Raw genomic sequence first — 25,378 nt, 5'->3', positions numbered from 1 at the left:
AACCCAACAAATTTAGCCATATCTCTGAATATTAGTTCCCCTTGTTGCTATTAAACAAAATAATTAATAACCAGTAATTCATTGTCTAATTGGTAACTTAAAAAAAAAAGATTCATGTCTTGTCTATGTCAATGAATAAGTGTGCGAAGTTTTAATTTGAACCGAGAATGGGTGTGGAAAAAATAACGTGTACACCTTTTTTACCAGACAGATAGACAGACAGACAGAGTAAGTTGATATAGGCTTTGTAAAAATTAGATTATTCTCTTTGAGGCAACAATAACTCCCAAATCAATCCAATTTGTTTTTTTACAATTCCTTCTATCAGCTTGCAAACTCTACTAAATTTGAGACGCGGCGATAACACTGGTTTGGTTGTTATAGCAATTCAAACTATAACCATCTAAATAGATAAATAAATAAGACTATATCAAATATCAAGCAATGACCTAAACCCCGCCCATCTTAACTATTTTTAATGACCAGATTTTTTACACAAAGTACACTAATGTTTAATTTAGTTTATAAGACAATTTTTCAAAATCTTATCATTTTATCTAAAAAAAATGTCTGTAAAATGTTTGACATGTTTCGAATGTTCCTTCAGTGTGGAAGATAATCTACTTCCTAGTCCAAACCAGGACGACGGGGGATGGCAGTCGACAGTCCAGCGCGCATACCGCACGACTAGACCCTTGTCGAACAATTATATTTTAAAAAGTCATCCTTCAAGTTACAGTAGAGGGAACAAGAAGAAGGGGTCGTCCAAAGAAAAGTTGGCTGGACAATGTACAAGAATGGACCGTCCACTCTCTAAGAACATCTGCTGACCGATTCTCGAGAATACATTTTTTTTTTGTATGACCAGGAAAATTGGAGAGAATTGGTTACACGAACCGTCACAGCAACCTTACGACAGGAAAGTAAACGTAGCAAAAAAAATCAACAAAAAACACTGACCGTGTTTTGATCGTATCACCACGCCCCCACACGTAAACATTGATTACAAGTTGTTGATCAACTATGGACGATTGATTTACTTACTTGATTTCCACATTAAAAACACAGGAAGTAGTCTGTAAATGCATTCTGCCTGTAATGGCGCCATGCATGCACCTTTTTAATTCAACTTTTGAATGTACCCCCCAAATTGATTTTAATGTGGTGAATAATTTCGTGAATAATTTCTTATAAGATAAATGATTTTTTTATGATTGAATAAACAAAATGACCGTATAATGCTGTTAATAATTATTAATCGTGGAACAAACTGACTCATTCAATACATTCCTACAACAATAAATCTGGGCTCAGTGTTGACGGAATAGTTTTCATAACTTTGTGATGTTCACTATCAACTACATTCACATCTGCAATAACAGGCGATGTTTTAATGCCCTCTAGTGGGGAGAAGTTCTCAAGGGCAGTAACGCAAGCAATAAAACAATCAACGGGGGGCTGTGCTAACAAGTGAAAGGAAGAGTTACCGTTCTTGAGTCCTGTTTTATTGTTGTGAGTAACTTGGTCTACAAGACAAGCATTCCTTTTGCTATACGTCCGATTCTTTGGTATAGACTTCTTATATGTGGGACTTAGATTATGCATGTCATCATTTACCACAACTTAGAATAATCAAATTATAAATATAATGATCTCGTTTTCCCACCATACGACTGCACGATAGATGTCCTTGTATCTTTATTTAAATCAACAAATAAGTTAAATCTTTGAAAAATAAAAGAATTAAACAAAAGAGACATTTAAGATTAAAAAAAAAAAAGAGAAACACAGGGAGGGAAGGAAGGAGGATGGAGGAAAGAGTGAGTGAGGGAGAAAAAAAAAGCAAAAAAGAGAGAGAGAGAGAGAGAGAGCCCATGTAGAACTCCATTAAAAATAGTTCTCCAGTTCTTCATGTTTAAATCAAGACCTAAATCACCTCCCCCACCACTGACCACTTCTACTCACGCTTCCGGTTTCATTTCAAGTGCCTCGAGTTTCTGGCTAACTCAAGTCTCCCAGAAGTTTGGCAAAGTCGATAAACGCGTTACTGTGACCCACCCACAATTCTCCGCCCATGTCTAGGATGTAGTCATAATAGCCTGCGTTATGGTATTATAGACTTATAGTCAGCCCATGAGCAAACGCCCATGTCTACAATATAGTTATAGTAATGAACCTATGTCTAACGTTTCGTTATAAAGATCAGTTTTAGGGGATACAAGATAAGATAAGATTCCACCCAGACAGACAGACGAACAGAGTGAGCTGATATAAGCTTTGTTGTAACGCAAAAGAATGATGCAATTGCAATAAGTACGTCTCACCGAGGGGATTACCTACTTTAATTATAGAAATCTTGAATGTCAGTGGTCAGGAAACCCAATGCTAAGTTACATGCATTTCTCATAAGTTAAAATATTTCTAGTATTGAAACGACTGCATTCAAAGTTTGAATTCTCCATGTTCAATTTGTCTGTATTGTGCGCGCCTTCTGCGCAATTTGTTCCACATTTGTCGGTAAAGAAAAGAGGAAGTCGCCGGCTTCAATTTAATTAACTTTCCATTCGATCGCTAGAGGTCTCGAGAGATCTCGTCTCTTGCAATTCAGAGATCGCGTGGCGGACGGATTTGTGAGAGATGGCGCATTGATAAGACAATCGCAATCAAAAACGTAGTTCCTAGCAATAATAACACATTAGCTTACTTGCAAGATTATAAGAAGATTATTTTAAAAAATTAAAGAAGTTTAGATCTAGTTATCGTGTTTTACAGAAAAATAAAATGATAGTGAAATAAAAATCTGGGTTTTAGGTAGCAAAAAAAAAGGTTATGGATTGTAACTCCAGCTGGTCTGCTTTCAGTGGTCATTTAGAAACAAATGTTCAGTGTATTGTTTTGTCTTTTGCATTTAGAAACATTTATATACTATATAGGTTTTGTAATAAAATTCAACTACTGAAGAACGCCTAGCAGAGCCGCTTCAGGAAATATATGTGTTGTGAAAGGATTTTGGTGTGCGTGTGTGTATCGTGGAGCATGAGTGTCACCCTTAAGTTACGCCCCTGTTCTGTACCTGTCCAGTGATTGAATGGGTCAGTCGGCGCCTTCGACACGGAGGTCAGGGGTCAGCCTAACGGGGTTACGTGAGGTCAGGAATGCCTGTCGGTGTAAATTGTGAGGTAGAAACTAGATAGTGAATACATTGCTACAGATTGCCATTCGAGTTTGTAACTTTTAGCAAATGTTTGTGGCTCAGTAAGAATTAGAAAGTCATCAAAATATCCTTATCTACTAAGGGATTGACACTCAAGCACAACGCATGCACTATAAAAAACTAAAGCGTAATCATGTTGCATGCCATGAATAGGTCTATTACTCAACAGGTCTATTACTCAACAGGTCTATTACTCAATAGGTCTATTACTCAATAGGTCTATTACCCAACAGGTCTATTACTCAATAGATCTATTACTAAATAGGTCTATTACTCAACAGGTCTGTTCTATTTATTTTGGAAAAAAGGGAGGAGCATTTTTTACTCTTTGTGACGACGTTTCAGCGGGCCGTATGGAACCATGTCGCGGGTCGGATCCGGCCCGCGGGCCGTATTTTGGGCATCACTTGCTTACATGAATATGTCTCTTACTTTCAAATGTCTCTTATTTCAAGATGTCTCTTACTTCAGTATGTCTCTTACTATAATATTTAAACTTACAGGATCATACCCCTTACACAATATGTCCCTTACATTTGCAGCACAAACTGGCATACCTCTAGCAGGCTATGGCCAGACTTTTTAAATACTACAACTTTTGTTTGTTTTATTTCATCAAGCATTGGAGTCGACACTTCCTTCATTTATATTTTGGCAGACTGTTTGTTCACCAATGACGTCATCGTCTGATTCACCCAAGGAAAAAAAAACGAGCCAAAATAAATTTATTTTTAAATTCCAAGGTCAATATCTGCCCTCATCTAAATGCAACATTTTATCGAAAAGGCGCATCGGCAGAAAAAGATCGTCTGCTGATCAATATTTTTTTCCCCCTGCATTTCTCTCTGGGCATTAATGGCGTCTGTAAGACAAAGATTTAACGTCTGCAGAAGTTTCAGCTTAAAAAAGATTCCATCAAGTAACAGTTACACAACTTTACGCCAAGATAAACTTTATTTAGTGGATGATACAAATAAAACATTTTGACCCAGTTCCATTTAAGATTTATATTTTTATAGTGTTTAAGTGATTTGAAATTGATTACACATTTACTTTCATCTACCCTTTCGTCTGTTGAGCATTGGGGCACCACACGTGATCTGTCGTCTGTCTCCATTTCCCTGTTTTTTTTTGCCTTGACTAGAGTCTCCATTCTTTGATCTTGTCTTCCCATCGCTTTCTCTGTCTGCCTCTTCTTTTTTTTTCTGGTACTGTTCCCTAAAGAAAGGTCTTTGCGAGCCAAAGACAGAGAGCAATGGAGAAAGACGGTCGACGAATCTTGGATGGTGCTCCAACGGTCCAACAGACTAAGGGTTAGGTAAACGGTAAAGGTGAAGTTAAAAAGTAGCGTACATCAAACTTTCTGAATAGTTGCAGACGTAGATTTCACTATTAGTTTCCCATCATTCCTTTGTTTGACGTATATCTAGTTCATGTAAATTGAGTCTAACAAAATCTGCATACTTTAACCACGTGACGCGTGACACTATATACACACTTGTGACTAGACTGCTCGTTCTCTCGGGTCTACGCACTGAAGTGTGACACTAACACTACACTAAGTAGCAATAATGCTCCTTCTTTCCCTAGTGTTATTAGAGCATAAAATGGGTTGCCTGAGCCAGCCAGGAAAACCAGCAGAATTTTAGTCATTGGTTAACATGCATGACTTCCGAACCGGGGGTCCCGGTTTCGAATCCTGGTGAAGACTGGGATTTTTAATTTCGAGATCCTTGGGCGCCTCTGAGTCCACCCAGCTTTAATGGGTACCTAACATTAACTGGGGAAAAGTAAAGGCGGTTGGTCGTTGTGCTGGCCACATGACACCCTCATTAACCGCAGGCCTCATAAATGGATGCCCTATAGTCTATAGACCACAAAAGGGAACTTCACTATTAATTTTACAGTGTTTCAAGCCCTGCCTGTAAAATAGCGGTTCTCAACCTTTTAAGCTTGGCGACCCCTTTTTACTATGCCCCACTCTGCCGCGACCCCCTCCCCCCATAACATACACAGCAATAGAAGAATACACTAAATACAATCCATATTTTCGATGGTCTTAGGCGACCCCTGACAATTCGTCAATCAACCCCCCAAGGGGGTTGCGACCCACAGGTTGAGAACCCCTGCTTTAGAATGTTTGAAAGCTAGGACGTAATTATCAGGACTAAAGGAGCGATCTTCGAAGATTTTTGTTTTTCCAACGAGTTTCCATTCTCAGCATCTACAAGCTGGCTGCCTCGCCCTCTATTGCTTTTGTAATACATGATTTAAAACATTAAGCAAGGATGGCTGCCTGGTCGTGCGGTTTGCGCGCTGGACTGGCGTTCGGATTTATCGACGGTCGAGGGTTCAAACCCTGCCCGCTCCCATCCCCCGTCGTCCTGCGGGAGTTTTGGACTAGGAAGTAAACTATCTTCAACTCTGAAGGAACATCCGAAACATGTCAAACATTTTACAAAACATTTAACAAGCAATAAAAACTAAGGAAGAAGGAGATAGGGATTGAAAGACCTGATGTACGCTATTTGGAGTAAACCCAACATTGGCAAGTCAACGTGACATGTTATGCTGCAATGTACAAAGTAAACTGCTTACCAAAAAAAACAAAGCTGGGTTTATTTAGCAGAAGATTGCATCAGACAACTCACTCCGGCTACAATCCGCCTCATTATGTCACCCCTCCCTTCCTGTCCCAGTGAGCGGAACATGTGCTCATCTTTACCTACACGTTTTCCTTTCTGCTAGAATGTCGGTACATAGTTTGCAGCCTTTCTGCAAGGGACAAACAAAACAGTCAGCTTCTCTCCCCCTTAGCGTCTTCGGGTAAAGAAAGGTAACTCTGTTACGTAGACGTTTTTATGTACTTCTTTTTTTTTTACCTCCCCTTGTTATAAAAAAAAAACGAGGAAAAAAATATTTTATCTAACTTGAAATCATAAAAGAACTTTTGACGAAAAAAAATGGAATAGAGGAGAATCAAAGGAAATAAAAAATTTAGTTTCTATTAAAAAAAAACTTGCAAAATTTAAAAGATCCTTTAGAAAAAAACAAAGCTTATCTAATGGGGAAAACTCCGTCCTTGAAACTATATGTACCAATAATGTTCAAGTTATTTCCCTTATTCGCTATCAAACAGACTAATTAATTACTAATAATTAATCGACTAATTGAGTATTTTTGTTTAATGAATAATGTTATGTCAGGTACAGTAAATAATTGTTTTAAGCATCAATTTGATTGAAGAATGCGTGAGGGAGAAATAGCGGTAACATTTATTTAAGGGGACTAAACCCAACAAATTTAGCCATATCTTTTTCCCTTGTTAGTCTCAAACAAAATAAATAATTTAACAGTAATTAATTGACTAATTGGTTACTTTGAAAAATTATTGATTCATGTCTTGTCTATGCCAATGAATAAATGTGCGAAGTTTCAACTTGATCCGAGAATGGGTGTGGAAGAAATAACGTGTACACACTTTTTACCAGACAGACAGACAGACAGAGTGAGTTGATTTAAGCTTTGTTTAAAAAAAAAAGGAATGATAAAGATTTTGCCTAGCAATGTCCGCACCAATGACTTAAATTCTGCCAAGTCAATGGTTTTCCTGGCTAGCTCAGGCAACCCATTTCATGCTCTAATAGCGCTAGGGAAGAAGAAGTACTTGTACAAATTTGTCCTAGCATATGGAATGAGGAATGTGCCTTTATCTTTGTGTCTTTCTGAGTATTTTATTAGATTTTGTTTTAGTATTTGAAGATTATGGTCAAGTGTTTTATGTATAATTGCTACTTTACTTTTAAGTCTTCTCTCCTGAAGGCTTTCTAAATTTAGTGATTTTACTTAAAGGTGTTACTCAAGTCAAATGAGTCTTGTATCCTAAGCGTCTCTATTCTCCCTCCTTTTAGCGTCTCTAGCGATGTCGTAGTTCCTGTCTAATTATACCCACTCTTTTGGTCCCAAGATTACTACGCAGATTACTATCATATATGTATCATAACCAGGGCCGGTCCTACAGGTTGCGGGGCCCTATGCGAAACGGATTTTGCGGGGCCTAATTTGGGTTGTGATAAGAATAAATAAGTGAAAATTAAGACTTTGTATTAGAAAATAAATTCGTCTTTGCATTTTATTTATAGTTTACTAAGTACAAAATCACTGTCAAAAATTAACTTTGCGAGCCATCTACAGTAGATAGTAGTTTTCCAACAAAAAGCCGATAAACATTCAGATCTGCCTTTTAGATTTACTATCGACTAGCAAAATATCGCTTTTTTTTTCCTACGAGGTCGAAATAGATATAAGTCTATATTTGTATGCCAGTGACTATTAAAGTAAATTAAGTATTTGAACTTCTTGTTTTGGTTAAAATTCGCTTATTATTACATTTTTATTAAATGAAAAGCTGACAATGCCGTTTTTTTTTAATCGCTAGTAGGATTGGCGTTTTCCATATTGAATGACACCCCGAAATGACAATTTTGTCTGTTTTAAGGAGATTTGCATCAGTTTTCAGAAGATTTTTAATAATTTCAGGAGATTTTCATGACTTTTTTTTTATATTTGATAATTTCAGGAGATTTCCAAGAACCCTTTAATATGAAGTTAAAATGGTTTAATATAATAATTTCCACATAGAATTCGCATCGCGCGGTTCCTATGAAAGCGCGGGGCCCACTGCGGCCGCATAGGTTGCAGTGGCCTAAGACCGGCCCTGATCATAACAGTATCATAACAGTGTATTTTCAATTTTAACAAAAAGAACTGCGTAATAAAAATCACATAGAAGTAGAAACTCTGTTCCTGCCCAATACATTATCATTCCAAGAGAAAGTAAGCGCGTAACAAAATAGTCCATGAAAGACATTTTTCCCAAACATTTTAAGAAACAGTAAAGACAAATAAATGGTTGCTTACTTACAGATCAAAACATTTCCCGGCTAAAACGAATATAAGAAAACTGTAGCAAGACAAAGCGCACGTGAAATCCTCTAAATAAGATGTTGTACCTCCCAAGAAAAAAAAAAAAGTGCCTCTTACATTTCAAGATATACAGTCAAAGTAATCAAAGGGAATTCCCTTTACGCGAGCTTCGGCAGGCGTCCAACTAAATCACATGACTAGGCGCGTGCGGTTGTAGCCTACTCTATGGGGTGATAAGATAAAAACCTGGCCAACGTGAGCAGGCGTACGTCTTTTACCGAGATAAAACATTTTCAAAAGCGATTGAGTAGGTGCCAGGTGGCACAGTAAAAAATCAAAATTAATTTAAAAAATTTTTTTTACTTACAAGTACATCAAACAAAAAGTAAACAAGAAAATATAAAAAAATACTTTAAAAAATACGACCATGCTTATATTAAGGATATGAGTTTGGATCAGTCATGTAATTAATGTATGTAATAGATCTAGGGCTTTCTAGGCTAACAATAAAAAAAAGTATTTATAAAAATTTAAAGAAAAATGGGGGGAGAACCTGCATTCGAACTCATGTCGCAACCCGCTCCTGATTCTCGAGCCAACACGCTAACCACTCTGCTAGTGGGAAGCTTATGAACATCGAAGATTGTAGAGTTTATCTATTGTTTCTATAGCCTCTTCGATTTGTTTTTTCAGCTTTGTGTTCACTAAAGACTTAGACGAGGACCTAAGACCGACACTTCCGTCAAGTACAATTTCTTTCAGTTGTTCGAGATACCAAACAAAATAATCCAGTACCAATATTTAATTAACTAATTAATATTTTTTTAAATTGATTCTTGTGTTGGCAGGTAAAAGAAAATAATTGTGAGATTGGGTGTCGGAGAAAGAACGACATTAACGTGTTCAATCTTTTGATCAGAAAGACAGACAGAGTGAGTTGATATAAGCTTTTTTTTCTTTTCTGAAAGCGAAAAATCTAATTTTTTTTTAATCATTTATGCAAGCAGTTTTTTCATAAAATACACCACTTTTACAACTATTCACTATTAATAGTAACAAACACTTGAGGCTCTTTGATAGGGGAGACGACCATTTACCATATTTATAACACGTTTATGCTAACGATTGTAGATTTTTTGTCAGAATTGTTTTTTTTTATATTTTATTGTTAAATTATGTAAGTTCTATTATACTAAGTACTATATTTTACACAAAAAATGTTTATTATTTTTAAAGAGGAAAAAATCCATTTAGTATGCATATAATTCAGACATAATATTAAACAACAATTAATAAGTAGTTTTTCATATTATCGCGTGAACTGCAGAGCTACTTCCGACCACGTGACAAAAGAAATTTTTTTAAAATTAATTTTTTTACGGAAATGTTTTATTTTGATGAATAAGAGATTGGCCCTTTACAAAACAATTAGATTAGATATTCATTATAAGACATCAGTCAGGCCAGGTTCTAACTTTACATTCACTTTCACCTATCCTTTGGTCTGCAGGACCGCTGGGGCCCCACACGAGATCTGTTAACCTTTTTTCTCCATTATTTTCTGTCATTTGTCTTTGACAGAATTTCATTCTGATAATATTGACACCAACCTTTTTACCTTCCTGGGTGGACCACTTCGGGGGCCGATTTTGAGTTTGTGTTTCCACACAAACTGTCTTTGTAACCTTGTTATATCCTCATCTTATACCCTTGACTTTCGTCGTATGGATGCTGTGACAGTTCCACTTTTCCGGGCCAGCAGATGTTCTTAGCAGGATATCAAGAGAGAGGCGGGTCTATTCTTTTTTACAAAGCTTATTATCAACTTTGTCTGTCTGGTAAAAAGTTTGAGCATGAGTTTCTCCAATTTCTCCAATTTCACATTCTCGGATCAAGTTGAAACTTCGTACAATTATTCGTTGTACCCTTAGACGTACATAAATATAGACTGGCCGAAGGAAGTAACTTCATGTGACTTGAAAAACATGTATATCTATTGTTGTCGGATTTCCGAATTCTGAAAAGTTGCATGATCTTCATTCCTAGAGATTAAACAAAACCATACTGCTCATAATTGCTGTATAATAAAGTAGGCCTACACAAAATTGCAAGTCACAAATTTTCGTTTCATAAAACTCTTTTATCGACCAGTCTATATTTATTTATGTCTATGGTTGTTACGTAACAAAACCTGAATCAATTAAAACAATCAATTAGTTAATTACTTATTAATATTTTATTATTTGGTTTGATATTTAAATAAAGGGGGAATAAGTGCTACTTAATGAGAGATGTGGACGTATATATGGATTTATCCCCCCTTATTACGTTTTTATTCCCACTTCCCATTGTAAGTTGAAAATTCTCATAATTATTCATAATCAAAGACAGTATTGGAATCAAAAAAAATTTAACAATTAAATAATAATTAATAGCAGAAACGCAGCTAAATTCCGCCATCTTAAAATTAACGGCAGTAATTAGCGGTTCTTTCTCTTAAATAAGCTTTGTTTTTAAAAGAGTATTTTTGTGTCTTTTGCTTCTTTCACTGCTTGTTAATATATATTGAACAATTTCAGTATTGAGTTTGTGAGGAGGGAATATAATACCATAATGCTCCTTCTTTCCTAGTGCTATTAGAAGCATGACATTGGTTGCCTGAGTCAGCCAGGAAAACCAATGACTTTGCAGAGTTAAAGTCATTGATAAACATGCATGACTAGATTGACATAGGAACACGCGTAGGACGTAGTCATCTTATTTTTTTTGAAGTAACGTCTGTATTTTATAAGATAACTAGTCGGATATGTCCCGCGGCCTGCTGGTCTTAGTTTTGGTATTACTAAACTACTGGTTTGACATGGAGAATGTTCCCTTCCCATTTTTTTTTTATTTCGCCAAGAAAATGAAAGTGAAGTGTAAAAATGGGTTTACCCGTTCAGCCGATATATTTATCTCAAATATAAAGTACTGCGAAAACGGGTTTACCCGATTTGTTAAAAAAATTCGTTTTTTAATTGAGATACAATTAGGTTCTTTTTGTCTATTTTTAGGGCCCTCCGGTAGTGGTAGGGACATTAAACATGCACAACGGTCTCCCCCATGATCTTAGGAACATTTATGCCAAGTTTTATGAAGATTGATCAAACGGTTTTGATTTCTAAGCTGGACATACATACATACATATATACGTACACTTACACATACGTCTTACTTTCTGCTTTATAATATATATTAAAAGAAGATTAACCTTTGTTTTTTTTAAGTGTACTTTAGTTTTCTATGTACATACAATTCATCCCTCCTTTCTTAACTGAGACTCTGCCCAGTACCCCCAACACACACACACACAGATGTACGTACACACACACAGGACCGTAAGTGTAAATCAGACGAGTTATCTTATCTTGTCTAGCCACGCAGGCCGGCACCAAACAAATGGCACCAATTGTGCTGGGCACGGAGAACAAGGGAGAGAATTTATTTGAAAAGGGTGACAAGTCTATCAAGGAAAGGTGAGACTCAGACACTGCCCTTGTTGTACTCTACCCCAGAATCCCCCCTCCGGCTCCGCTCTCCAGTCTAAGAGTTCCGTCTAGCCTCAAAGAGAGGTATTGTGGGTTTACACATTGTCGTCTGCTTGGTTCACACTAAGATGTTAACATGAAACTGAGAACAGTTTTTCTAACAAAAATATTTCAAAGAACACCTAACGAGTCGTTCTCCTGATTTCTTACATTACATTTTCATGTCTAAATTCTTAATAAATTCTAATATAAGTTTAATAGATTTCGCTTGGATCCTCCCATTGAGGCAACATACTGCACTGGTTTGTTTTATAAATTTTAAACCTGCCTCGTAGATCTATGAATGATCTTCAGACGAGATTTGGACCTTGACCTTAAGGTGATCCGATGCATGTTTTGCAATTAGAGAACAGATTGAACCGGTTCTTTTTGAAGCTGCACAAATGTGTTTCGTCTTCGTTTAATGTGTGCTCCAGGTTTTTAAATAATTAAATGTACTTTCCTGATCTCCTTTTTAATCCTTCATTTCCTACCAGCACTTTATACTTCTTTCAACCTCACATCTTTTAGCTTTCGTTCACTTTCCCTCTGGGCACGACATGGCCCTAAAGTGTGCTGATGTGCTAAAAAAACAACACAATACAAATACATTCACTCCCCTTCTAAAGTCTCAATCACCCACATCTCAATCACACAGTCCATATCTGTATCACCCAGTCTTCATCTCAATCACACACTCCTCATCTCAATCACACAGTCTATATCTGAATCACCCACTCCTCATCTCAATTGTCGCGTAGTATAGACAAGTGTCTATTTCTTTCTCCTAACTCTGTTTTTTTTTATTTCCTCTACTGGTAGTACGTGTACGGGGCGAGTGTGTCTTGTATTTTTTTTTTGTTTTGAATTGTTTTGCTACGTCACAAAGTCCGGTGACATCTATGGGTCATTCTTTGTCATGAGGCAGTTCACCCTCTGAGTTTGGTTGTAACGGACGGTGTGTTGGCCCGTAAAACGTTATTTGTCTGTACCATTTTCTCGGACTTATTATTCAGTTGGATTTTTGGGACCCCTGTTTAGGGTGAGTTATTCGTTTGTGATATCTATTATTGTATGCTGTATGAGGTTGTCACTATTTCTATTTTTAGTGTAGAAGTTGAGAGTAGTGTGTTTATTTCGTTTATAGGGTGCCAGTGTTGGAGTTGTGGGCGTCGCTTGCCGTCTCAGAAATACATATTGCAGTTTTTTTCATTGTCATTGTCAAACTTTACTATTACCGAGGGTGGCAGTGTTGTGACGCCAGTCGGTCAGAGTCTGGTGGACCATAAAGCCAGGGTGACAAGTTAATAGCCGTAGCAAAGGTGCTTAAATTAATTATTGTATAATATCTTTATATATACCTATTATATATATATATATATATATATATATATATATATATATATATATATATATATATATATATATATATATATATATATATATATATATATATATATATCTAATATATATACTGTCTATTTGTCATCCTCATTGTACATACACATATATGTTTCATACAATTAAATTCATTTATTTTTGTGTTATTTAAACTATTCACCTAGTTGTTTACTGTATGTACGACTGTGTGTGAGTGATATTCTTGTCAGGTTGAACCCCGGGACCTTAACAGTATACAGCTAGTTGAAAACGCAAATAAATCCTAAACCTGACAAATGGGGGCTCAGAGTCCGGCTGTGACTACTAGGTCATAGATTGTCTTATCTAGTCTTATCTTTTAAAATAAAAAAAAAATATATTGCCTAATACCCCTTTATTGTATTTATATTTGATGTATTGGGTACAATTTGCTGAAGAAAAAAAAATTGTTTGTTTAATTCTTATAATTGTTTGGACATCAAAGTAGCAGAGGCTTGAAACATTGTTAAATTTATCATTAATTTGCTTGAATTCACCGCCATATTACTTTATGTGTTGATTGTTGATATTGAGGATTGTACCAATGCTAAATTCATCATTTATGATTTTGAACTCATCATCATGTGACTATAGGTGTTGATATTTCAAGATTGTGATTTATATTCATTTATTTAATTTTTTCTTTCATGTAATTTTGTGCTTCACTTATGACCGAGTGACGAGTGTCTTCTCGCTCCCGACAACAGACAAGTGTGTGGGGATTGACCGTTGATACCGGTGTTAGAGGCCATCGTTCCTGTGTTGGTGTGTTGGAAGTCCCTGTAGCAGCTACCTTTCTACGCATCGGCCTGGAGTGAGGCGTTTTCTCTCCGACCTTGGATACTGCTCAGATAGGTTTTCTCTTTCTTTGCCATACGACACACTCATAGGTTGTAGTTTACATCTTATGTCTGTATATTATAGTATATCATAGTAATAATAATAATAGTATTAGTTGATTTAGCTTAACACAGTAAGGCACTTAGACCATGGAAACCAGGTTAACGGTAACGTCACAATTTATTAGTGATGGCCGTGCTATGGGGTACGAAGGGGAAAGGCTAGAGAAATATGTGAAGGAACGGAAAGCTGAATATGATAGAGATAAGGAAGTCGCGAAGGCAGAGGAAGAGGCTAGGTTTGAGCGGCAGGAGAAGTTGAAGAAAGAGGCGAAGGCAGAAGAAGAGGCTAGAAAGAAAGAGGCGAAGGCAGAAGAAGAGGCTAGGTTTGAGCGACAGGAGAAGTTGAAGAAAGAGGCGAAGGCAGAAGAAGAGGCTAGGAAGAAAGAGGAAGAAGAGAGATTTGAACGCGACGAGAAGGCCAAACGCGAGGAGCACGAAAGATGGAAGGAAAGAGATGCCAAGGAGTCAATCAAGAGGAAAGAGGAGTTGGAACTGGCTAGGCTTAAAGAAAAGTCTGCGCCAGAGGCAGGCGGGGCGGCAGGACAGTCAGGGGATGTGCGATACAAGAATGTCTTAGACAGGCTTGACAAGAGTTTTCAGGGAATGAAAGATGACGACGACCTCCTAGCTTACCTAACACACTTTGAGGCCGTTGCAGCAAGGTGCAAAATAGAGAGAAAAGAGTGGTCCTTGCTGTTGTCATATAAACTGACCACCGCACTCAGAAACTTCATGCTAAGGGACAGTCTGTTCCTTAGCGAGAACTATGAAGAAGTCAAGACTGCACTTCTTCGCCATGCAGATATCAACGCGGAAACCTGCCGCAAAAGATTCCATCTCGTGAGACCAAGTCAAAACGACTTTAGGAGATATGTAACAGAATTGAAAACGGCCTTAGACAATTGGTGCAAGATGGCCGAAGTCGGTAAAACAGTGGAGGAGTTAAAAGATCTGTTGATCAAAGATAGGATCTTAGAAAGCGTATCGAGTCGTGTATACAGGCAACTGGTTTGGAGCAAGCACAGAACAGTAGAGAACATGCTGGAAGTTATAGAAGGCTTTAAGGTTGCTGGGTCAGATGAGCCGATTTGTAAGGAAGAGAGTGTATATGTGGCGGCAGCATGTTGTGAACCTGTGGGTAAAAGAAAGGTAATTGTGTGTTTCAGTTGTGGTGAAAAGGGGCATAATTCAACCGAGTGCCGTAAAGGTGTTTCCCCGTCTAACGAGATTGATGTTGAAGATGTGAACTCTAATGATATTGTCAGCGATCAAGATCAAAGGTCAAGACATAGATGACTAGCGGATCGTCGCGATTCGGATGGTCGCCGTGGGTATAAGTTAGTGCCGGATCGCTACACAGTAACTGTTCAAAATTTGCCATTCAATGTTAACTGGCAGAAGTTAAAAGATAGATTTAGAGATGTTGGTTTAGTGGGATTTGTGGAGGTTTTAATGGCAAACGGGAAGTCGATGGGCGTAGGTCATGTAAAGTTAAGGAACCTGGCCGATGTTGCGAGAGCAGTTAAATATTTAGACAAGTCCAAACTTGGAGGTAGAACTATTGTAGTTGTCCCACATCGTATAAGTGCGCGGGGGTAACGATATGATAACTTTGATTCTCTGTTTTATATATATATATATATTTATATATATATTTGCTTTGTTGGTCAAACGTTCCAATATTTAGACCTATGGAAGTAAACTGGAACTGCAAGTGTGCGTTGGCATTGAATAGGCTGCAGACTTGTCTGAGTAAGTATCCTATTCTTCGTTTACCTGATACTTCTCTAACTTTTTTTTTCTTCAGACAGATGCTTTAGATAAAGGAATTTCTGGCATTCTATGTCAGTGTATCAAAGGCATGTTACATCCCATAAAGTACGTAAGCCGTAAATTGTTGCCTCGGGAGCAGAAGTACTCTATTATTGAACGGGAAGGATTAGCCATAGTATATTCTGTAAAGAAACTGGACAGGTACTTAGCAGGTAAAAGATATCCCCTGCTGACTGATCACAAGGCCTTATCGTATCTCAGGAGCACAAACTTTACCATTGCACGTATCACAAGATGGGCATTGATGCTACAAGACTACTCCTTTGACGTTGCCCACGTAAAGGGAGAGAACAATCTGCTGGCTGATCTTTATTTAAGATTGATATAGACTTCCATCCGCCATTTATATTATGTCTCTATGTGTTATAACATTTGAACTTGTGTTTTATATTATGCAAATGCTACTAATTTCAAGAATATAATGTGTATTTATTTACCATGAATATAATTTGGTATATTATATTAATGTTGTATTTGTAAATATGATTTTGTAATATAACTTGGTTCTTGGCCCAAGTTGATATGGGTCACCTTTAAAGTCAAGGTAACCAACTTTTCTTTGTTATTGGATCCTTATCTTGACGTGTATTGTGTCTCCTTGGTTCATTAATTGGTGACTCCCCATCATTTTTTTCTTCCATTATTACATTTTGAAATGTGACATAGATGCACTTATGATCTTTTTGTTCTTCCTTGTTCTTTCTACAAAGTTTTGTCTTCGAAAGGATTTTTGATTACTGGAATTTCTTTCAAAATTTCCAGTTCGTCGAGGAGGGGGGATGTCGCGTAGTATAGACAAGTGTCTATTTCTTTCTCCTAACTCTGTTTTTTTTTTATTTCCTCTACTGGTAGTACGTGTACGGGGCGAGTGTGTCTTGTATTTTTTTTTGTTTTGAATTGTTTTGCTACGTCACAAAGTCCGGTGACATCTATGGGTCATTCTTTGTCATGAGGCAGTTCACCCTCTGAGTTTGGTTGTAACGGACGGTGTGTTGGCCCGTAAAACGTTATTTGTCTGTACCATTTTCTCGGACTTATTATTCAGTTGGATTTTTGGGACCCCTGTTTAGGGTGAGTTATTCGTTTGTGATATCTATTATTGTATGCTGTATGAGGTTGTCACTATTTCTATTTTTAGTGTAGAAGTTGAGAGTAGTGTGTTTATTTCGTTTATAGGGTGCCAGTGTTGGAGTTGTGGGCGTCGCTTGCCGTCTCAGAAATACATATTGCAGTTTTTTTCATTGTCATTGTCAAACTTTACTATTACCGAGGGTGGCAGTGTTGTGACGCCAGTCGGTCAGAGTCTGGTGGACCATAAAGCCAGGGTGACAAGTTAATAGCCGTAGCAAAGGTGCTTAAATTAATTATTGTATAATATCTTTATATATACCTATTATATATATATATATATATATATATATATATATATATATATATATATATATATATATATATATCTAATATATATACTGTCTATTTGTCATCCTCATTGTACATACACATATATGTTTCATACAATTAAATTCATTTATTTTTGTGTTATTTAAACTATTCACCTAGTTGTTTACTGTATGTACGTCTGTGTGTGAGTGATGTTCTTGTCAGGTTGAACCCCGGGACCTTAACAGTATACAGCTAGTTGAAAACGCAAATAAATCCTAAACCTGACATCAATCACCCACTCCTCATCTCAATCACCCATTCCTCATCTCAATCACACAGTCTATATCTGAATCACCCACTCCTCATCTCAATCACCCACTCCTCATCTCAATCACCCACTCCTCATCTCAATCACACAGTCTATATCTGAATCACCCACTCCTCATCTCAATCACCCACTCCTCATCTCAATCACCCACTCCTCATCTCAATCACCCACTCCTCATCTCAATCACACAGTCTATATCTGAATCACCCACTCCTCATCTCAATCACCCACTCCTCATCTCAATCACCCACTCCTCATCTCAATCACCCACTCCTCATCTCAATCACCCACTCCTCATCTCAATCACCCACTCCTCATCTCAATCACCCACTCCTCATCTCAATCACACAGTCTATATCTGAATCACCCACTCCTCATCTCAATCACCCACTCCTCATCTCAATCACACAGTCTATATCTGAATCACCCACTCCTCATCTCAATCACCCACTCCTCATCTCAATCACACAGTCTATATCTGAATCATCCACTCCTCATCTCAATCACACAGTCTATATCTGAATCACCCACTCCTCATCTCAATCACCCACTCCTCATCTCAATCACCCACTCCTCATCTCAATCACCCACTCCTCATCTCAATCACCCACTCCTCATCTCAATCACCCACTCCTCATCTCAATCACCCACTCCTCATCTCAATCACCCACTCCTCATCTCAATCACCCACTCCTCATCTCAATCACCCACTCCTCATCTCAATCACACAGTCTATATCTGAATCACCCACTCCTCATCTCAATCAACCACTCCTCATCTCAATCACCCACTCCTCATCTCAATCACCCACTCCTCATCTCAATCACCCACATCTCAATCACACACTCCTCATCTCAATCACACACTCCTCATCTCAATCACCCACTCCTCATCTCAATCACCCACTCCTCATCTCAATCACCCACTCCTCATCTCAACCACATACTCCTCATTTCAATCACCCACATCTCAATCACACACTCCTCATCTCAATCACCCACTCCTCATCTCAATCACCCACTCCTCATCTCAATCACCCACTCCTCATCTCAATCACCCACTCCTCATCTCAATCCCCCACTCCTCATCTCAATCCCCCACTCCTCATCTCAATCACCCACTCCTCATCTCAATCACACACTCCTCATCTCAATCACCCACATCTCAATCACCCACTCCTCATCTCAATCACCCACTCCTCATCTCAATCACACAGTCTTCATCTGAATCCCCCACCCCTCATCTCAATCCCCCACTCCACATCTCAATCACCCACTCCTCATCTCAATCCCCCACGCCTCATCTCAATCACACAGTCCATATCTGAATCACACAGTCTTCATCTGAATCCCCCACCCCTCATCTCAATCCCCCACTCCACATCTCAATCACTCACTCCTCATCTGAATCCTCCGTCTATAGTGCTAATGAACGTAATCTCCAAAGTTCATCAAAAAATCTCACGTCTGCCTCAGAACATCAAAACTTTTAAAGATTAAAAATATTGAACAGAATAAAGAAAAAAACGAAACAAAGACACGTTTAAAAAAAAAATGCATCAAAGCAACAACATTTTTTTCTTTAATTAACAAGGAATGGCAAAGTGAAGATAGACCAGAATTGTGGGATTGAGGGGGGGGGGGAATGTTGTATTGAAGCCAGGCTGCCAGGGCAGATGTTTTAACGAGCAAAAACAATAAAAAGTCTGTAGATGAAATGAGCCGAAGAAGAACATTGAAGTTAATGGCAGACGTCTTTATGACTCGGATCACGTGACATGGATCACAGCACCAAACGATTTCCCGCGCCATTGATTTGCAGCAGAAATTTCCCATAAGACCTAGCGTCATTAAAAAATTCTTGTTCCTGTGGCCAAAAGCTAGTGAAAGTGTCATGTGTATCGCACAGCATCCAACTTCCAAGTCAAGTTCCAACAAACGTCAAGTACCCATTTAAAGTTTAAAGCTGACTCAAGACGTCTTATAAATTTTAAATTCAAAATCCTTAAGGAATTCGAACTCCCGACTTCTCTAATCGGAAATCAAACGTTTTAAAACTCGGCCATAACGTCCCAGCATAAGCTGAAAGAGTGCTATGCAGAATTAACATCAGCTTTGTTTATGCGATAAGATGATATAGACTTAAGTTTTATTTCTATCATGGCATTATAAACACGACCTGCTGCATTGATTCTAGTTACGAAACGAATTCAAATCAGCAGCCGCCTGAGCCTTTGCTTCTTGCCGAGCGCTGTAATGGAGACCCTACGTTAATATGAAACCATGTGATGAAAAGTCCTTGTAAACCCACCTAGAAACACGGCTCCACTTCTGAACTCAATCTCTCAAGCTATGTGTTTCATTTCACAACAAAAAAGCCAAATATTGGCCTGGTGTTTCTGCCTGTTATTTTGCTTATCCTTTTTTTTAAAACCCGAGTTCAAATCGCCAGTTTGGTTACAGAATGCCAAAGTTGAGACAATAGATGGCGCTGCTTTCTTTCATAATGGAAGGAAATGTCTGCCTACAGGTAGACCACATGTCCGACACATGAAATGATGCTTTGAACAACACATTTTGCCAGAATATTTTTAGCAGGCGTTTAGCTAAAAACGGAGGGAGACGAAAGCTGGCAGCTGAACTAATGTTGTGTTTGAAAGCTGGGCCTGACCTATACAAACTGCTGCTGAAATATTTGATGACAAGAGTTAACAAACTCGCCTTTGAAGATACCTTAAGGCCAAGTGACCTCTACTTTGGTGTAATATTACTTGTTTTCAATTCTAGTCGTAGAGATTTTTTTTTTTTTGCGTTCTCATAATTATGTTCAGATCACTAGTCCAGTATATAAGATGAACTGCGCAGTGATTTTCAGGTAAGGCTAACAACATTTCTAGAAAAACAAAACAAAACAAACCGGTAGAATAAAATTAAAATGCGCTTTTTAAATTAAATAGTTAATCAATATTTGTACAATCTATACACCAGTAACACCAAAGACTCCATTTATGAAAATTCCCCACTGTAAGGAAATTATTGACAAAAAATAAATAAATCAAACTGCTCTGTTTATCTTCCCATTCATTTCTATAACTTGGTCAGCACGTTCTGATTCAATCTTGTTTTTTTTAAAATACATCTTTGGAAGAGGGGAGGGGGTCGAGTCTGAATGAGACTGTTCCAGAGATATTTCGTTTAGTCAATGCCTCGAACAACGCTGGTAATATGGCAGCTATATTTACATTGTTATCATCAAACGCTTTAAACATTTGCAAGCGCATGAAACTCATTGCACTTTACAGTGATAGCCTGAGACGCTGTGCACTTTACAATGGCATTCTGGAACTCACTGCACTTTACTTTGACAGCCTGGGACTCACTGCACTTTACTTTGACAGCCTGGGACTCACTGAACTTTACTTTGACAGCCTGGGACTCACTGCACTTTACTTTGACAGCCTGGGACTCACTGAGCTTTACTTTGACAGCCTGGGACTCACTGAGCTTTACTTTGACAGCCTGGGACTCACTGCACTTTACAATGACAGCCTGGGACTCGCTGCACTTTACTTTGACAGCCTGGGACTCACTGAACTTTACTTTGACAGCCTGGGACTCACTGCACTTTACTTTGACAGCCTGGGACTCACTGCACTTTACTTTGACAGCCTGGGACTCACTGCACTTTACTTTGACAGCCTGGGACTCACTGCACTTTACAATGACAGCCTGGGACTCACTGCACTTTACAATGACAGCCTGGGACTCACTGCACTTTACAATGACAGCCTGGGACTAACTGAACTTTACTTTGACAGCCTGGGAATCACTGCACTTTACAATGACAGCCTAAAACTCACTGCACTTTACAATGACAGCCTGGGACTCACTGCAAAACAACTTTTTTTTTTTAATCACGTGCTTATTGTGCTTAAAGGGCGCTATTGCCAGAACACCATTAAGGGAGTTCTCTACATCCCCAGCATTCATTTTACAGCCACCTGTCTTTTTGTTTCCCCCCTGGAGGTAGCGCCCTTCCTCCCCGCGCCCCGTGCACCTGGCGGGTGCAGCCGGGACATTCCAATCAGGTCAGCGGAAACATTATGTCAAGATCACAAGATGTAATCCGTAGCGAGAGTTGTGTACAAGCTCGAGTAGGGGCCTTAACTCTGGTACAAAACAAGGGTTCTCAAACTTCAAAAGGTGAAGCGCAAAAGAAATACTTACAACCCGTCACCTCTATAAGATTATGGGTCGCCATGAATAGACACCCATAGTCCTCTGCCATGGGCCGTTCTTTCCACCTTGTTGCACGTGTAACCAAACTTTTAAGTGAGCCCACAAGACCAGAGAATGAGATGGAGAGGGGAAGGGGGTCCTGGAAGAACCAGGCAGCAGTGTACGGTAACAAACTAAACCACCAAATTGTTACAAAATTTACAAACTAAGTTTTCGTAACTTTCAAACGTTGCCTGTCACTGTAATTACAATTGTAAAATAATCATGTCAGACAATGTCTGTCGCCTATGGCCCCCTTCAGTCGCCAAGCGACTATGGATCATCTAATTTCCTTGAGCTGAATGCCTGGACATAAGCTGTAGTCGGAACGATGTCGCGCACACATCAGTTCCCCACTCTACAGGCAGCTGCGGCTGATGTATCCAAAGGAACGGGAGTGCCGATACAGTTTGGGGTCAGCGGCGTCGCAGGTTCTGCCGGGGTGTAGCACTGGATGCTGCAAACTGCCTTAGGGTCGCCAGCTCCTGATTTTTCCTCAGGGTTGACTCCCGAAGCCTTTCCCATGATTGGGTATAGCTGCAAGGCAACAGAGATTTCAATTCAGAGTTTTGCTTCTCCTAGATGGGTAGCCTGCCATGGCCAACGAGCCCCTCCTGCCCGAAGCTTACTGGTTAAGGCGCCAGTTACTCGCCTTTGTCCCTTCTCCTGTTAGTGAGAACAGCTGCGCAGGGCTCATTATCCCAGTTATCCACTAGCCACCAATTTTTACAAAATTTACAAACCCAGTTAACCCCAAGAGAAGTTCCTTCAACGAAGAAAACTGCTTCTTACGCGTGTTCGTGTATAATCAAGACGTGTTTGTGAAAGACTTGCCAAGTCACTGGTTTTCATAATCATTAAGACTAGTTTAATGAATAATACCGTTGTTTATGGACGAGATAATGCACAAGTGACAAATCTCCATTAATATCGTGCTTTCTGTGCAGCAAAGGTCAAAGGTCATCTATAACATTATCTAGATCAGGGGTTCTCAACCTGTGGGTCGCGACCCGTTTAGTGGTCGATTGACGATTTGCCAAGGGTCGCTAGAGACCATCGAAAAAAATGAAGTTTTGTCTATTCTTCTATTGCTGTGTGTCTGAGCGGAGGGAGGGGGGGTCGCGGCAGAGTGTGGGATTGAAAAGAGGGGTCGCCGAGCTTAAAAGGTTGAGAACCGCTGATCTAGATCAATGCTGCCTCTGACTCCACGTGAATAGCAAGATTACATGGCACTGGCGTTATATTTAATGTAAAAAAAAAATATTTTAAAAATTAGAACATTCATTTGTGTGACCCTCAATTGGCGGCCGGGGAGACTTTTAAATTTGGACCCCCCCAACCCTAGCAACGCCACTGCAATAATACTTCCCTAGGGATAAAAATACCATCATCTCTCATCTAGAGGCGGACTGTGTATCAAAATCTGCCCGGGCATTTCTATACACTTCGGCCCATACGTTGCCTATCATTTGGCGGGCCTCCATTTCTAGATCTATTGAATTTGGACCCCCCAACCCTAGCAACGCCACTGCAATAATACTTCCCTAGGGATAAAAATACCATCATCTCTCTATCCAGGGGCGGACTGTGTATCAAAATCTGCCCGGGCATTTCTATACACTTCGGCCCATAAGTTGTCTATCATTTGGCGGCCCTCAATTTCTAGATCTACTTGTTCTCAAAATGATCATGTTAAGTTTGATAATGTATAGATAACTGCACATATTCATATGCATACAGTGTACTCTAAATCATTATAAGAATTATATGCCTTTAGTTGCCCTAAATGGATGAAGCCTGCTAGTAGCACTGTCTATGGATGTAGGCTATTAAATTAAATTAGATTAAATTAGTAGGCCCTCTTACGCTTTAGAGCCTGGTAAAGATTTCTTTAAACACGATGCTCAGATGGCCCCTTTTAGAACAGAATATTATAAAACCTTTAACTGTTTAATACGTGCCAGAGTGGTATTCATGAGGCCCTTTTGTGTATAGGCCCACCGGGCATTTGCCCGAATGCCCATATAGCCAGTCCGCCCCTGTCTCTATCTCAAAAGATAAAATTACGTGTGAAGTTAGGCAAACACGCGCAGTCATGAGCATGCCATTAAATGGTAAAGTTCAGCAACTGCTAGCAAGACAACAGTAATAAGTTAGTTCCCTTGTTTTCAAGGGCGCACCTGCTGCCAGCCCATCACTTCTCCTTGCCAACTTGAATATTTTATCTCTTTGTACATGCTAATGAGTTGGCAGCTGATGTTTATGTTCACCAAAACATTCGGACTAGACCAGGGGTCGGCAACCTTATGAGTTGGAAGAGCCAAAAAATACAATTTACAAAATTTAAACGTTTTTAAAGAGCCACAAAAGTTTTTTCTCGCCTGCCAACTATAAATAGTACTCACACAATCTATTTATTCTTCAATAACAAACAATTGAGCAAATAAATGCAATGGGAGCGATGGCTTTGCAAGGTTTTAGAAAGTTTGGATCAATTTAGCTCATAACTTGTTTTTAGTTTGAAACACGACTCTAAATTTTCATTTATTATTTGGCTTCATACTTTTCTTTTAATAATATTCCTGCAAGAGAACGCTTGCTCGCACGAATATGTCGATCCAAAGATTGTCAGCATTCCAAACGCCAACTTCTTCACCACACTTTATAGAAATCTGGAAGATTATTCCATGCACAGAATCAACTCGCGGCATTCCTTTTAAAGCTGTCCACTTTTGTTGCGTTACGTACATACATTTCTGGACCTCCAACACTTCCAACTTGCTTTTTAACTCTGCTTTTTAACTCTGTAAATTTTCTACCCCACAAAGCTTTACTTTTTAAATCGAGCAATTGCATTTGATCCAGCATCAATTCCATACACCTTTGTGTAGATTTCGTGACTATTTGTGTGGAGATGCTGTACCAGGAATGCTAGAATAGTTTTGTTGCTTTTGAACTGCTCAAGTCTGTCAAGAAATTCATCTTTGATTATTTTATAACTGTGCTGAAGTAATTCGTGTCAAAAGTTGCACTGATTTTTATAGCGATACTGCTTTAGACATTGAACATGAAGTAACTTACCGCTCTGAATATCTTCTGTAAAAAGAATAAATTTTTCTTCAAAACAAACCAATTCTACTACCAAAACATAGGCTATGTTTCCCTTTCCTTGTAGTTTTAGATTCAGCTTATTGAACTTCTCTGTTATATCCACCATAAAGTAAACTTTTTGCCACTATTTCCCGTTCTCTAATTCAGGGGGATTTATGCATTTATCATTTAGGAATGTATGCATTTCATTCAAGCACTAAGCGAAACGTTTCAACCTTTGGAAAGCCATCGCACTTTATTGTGAAAAAAAAAACGGTCTCCATTTCATTTAAAAAGTCTTTAAACTGACGATGGTAGGATGCTTTTGACAAGATGCTGTTAACAATCTTGATTACCAAATTTATGACCTTAACTATTTTGGTTGGAATTGTTTTGGGCACAAAGCGCTACTTGGTGTATTATGTAGTGAAATTCCATGG

The 25,378-nt window shown here is 38.6% G+C and overlaps 2 protein-coding genes across 4 annotated transcripts in view; one reads left to right on the top strand and one right to left on the bottom strand.

The window, feature by feature from the left end:
• Positions 1-8,310, bottom strand: part of LOC106052624 (uncharacterized) — a 38,069-nt gene extending 29,759 nt beyond the window's left edge. For both annotated transcript variants that reach the window (XM_056024733.1, XM_056024731.1), the window contains exon 1: positions 8,139-8,310. The gene's annotated coding sequence lies outside the window, so the exon portion shown is untranslated. The remainder of the gene's footprint in view (positions 1-8,138) is intronic.
• Positions 8,311-13,622: 5,312 nt separating this feature from the next.
• On the top strand, positions 13,623-17,484 carry LOC129925315 (uncharacterized). Of its 2 annotated transcripts, XR_008777116.1 has the most exons (3): positions 13,623-14,350; positions 14,405-16,931; positions 17,037-17,484. XR_008777116.1 is itself a non-coding variant. In XM_056024958.1 (2 exons), exons 1-2 carry the CDS (start codon positions 14,115-14,117, stop codon positions 15,321-15,323), a joined length of 1,155 nt encoding a protein of 384 aa, XP_055880933.1. In that variant the 5' UTR covers positions 13,623-14,114; the 3' UTR covers positions 15,324-17,484. The 2 variants fall into 2 exon arrangements, 1 of the variants encoding a protein (XP_055880933.1); XM_056024958.1 differs by having other exon boundaries at positions 14,405-17,484.
• Positions 17,485-25,378: the final 7,894 nt, after the last annotated feature.

Source organism: Biomphalaria glabrata, chromosome 3, assembly GCF_947242115.1.
Source record: "Biomphalaria glabrata chromosome 3, xgBioGlab47.1, whole genome shotgun sequence".
Lineage (NCBI taxonomy): Eukaryota > Metazoa > Mollusca > Gastropoda > Planorbidae > Biomphalaria > Biomphalaria glabrata.
This window is presented reverse-complemented; position numbering and strand designations above follow the sequence as displayed.

What these genes read in the sequence shown, in the direction of transcription:
- LOC129925315 (XM_056024958.1), top strand. Translation starts at nt 14,115, where the DNA reads ATGGAAACCAGGTTAACGGTAACGTCACAATTTATTAGTGATGGCCGT. An exon ending in AAGGCAGAAGAAGAGGCTAG is followed by an intron (nt 14,351 to 14,404) that starts GTTTGAGCGACA and finishes AGAAGAGGCTAG; the next exon opens with GAAGAAAGAGGAAGAAGAGA.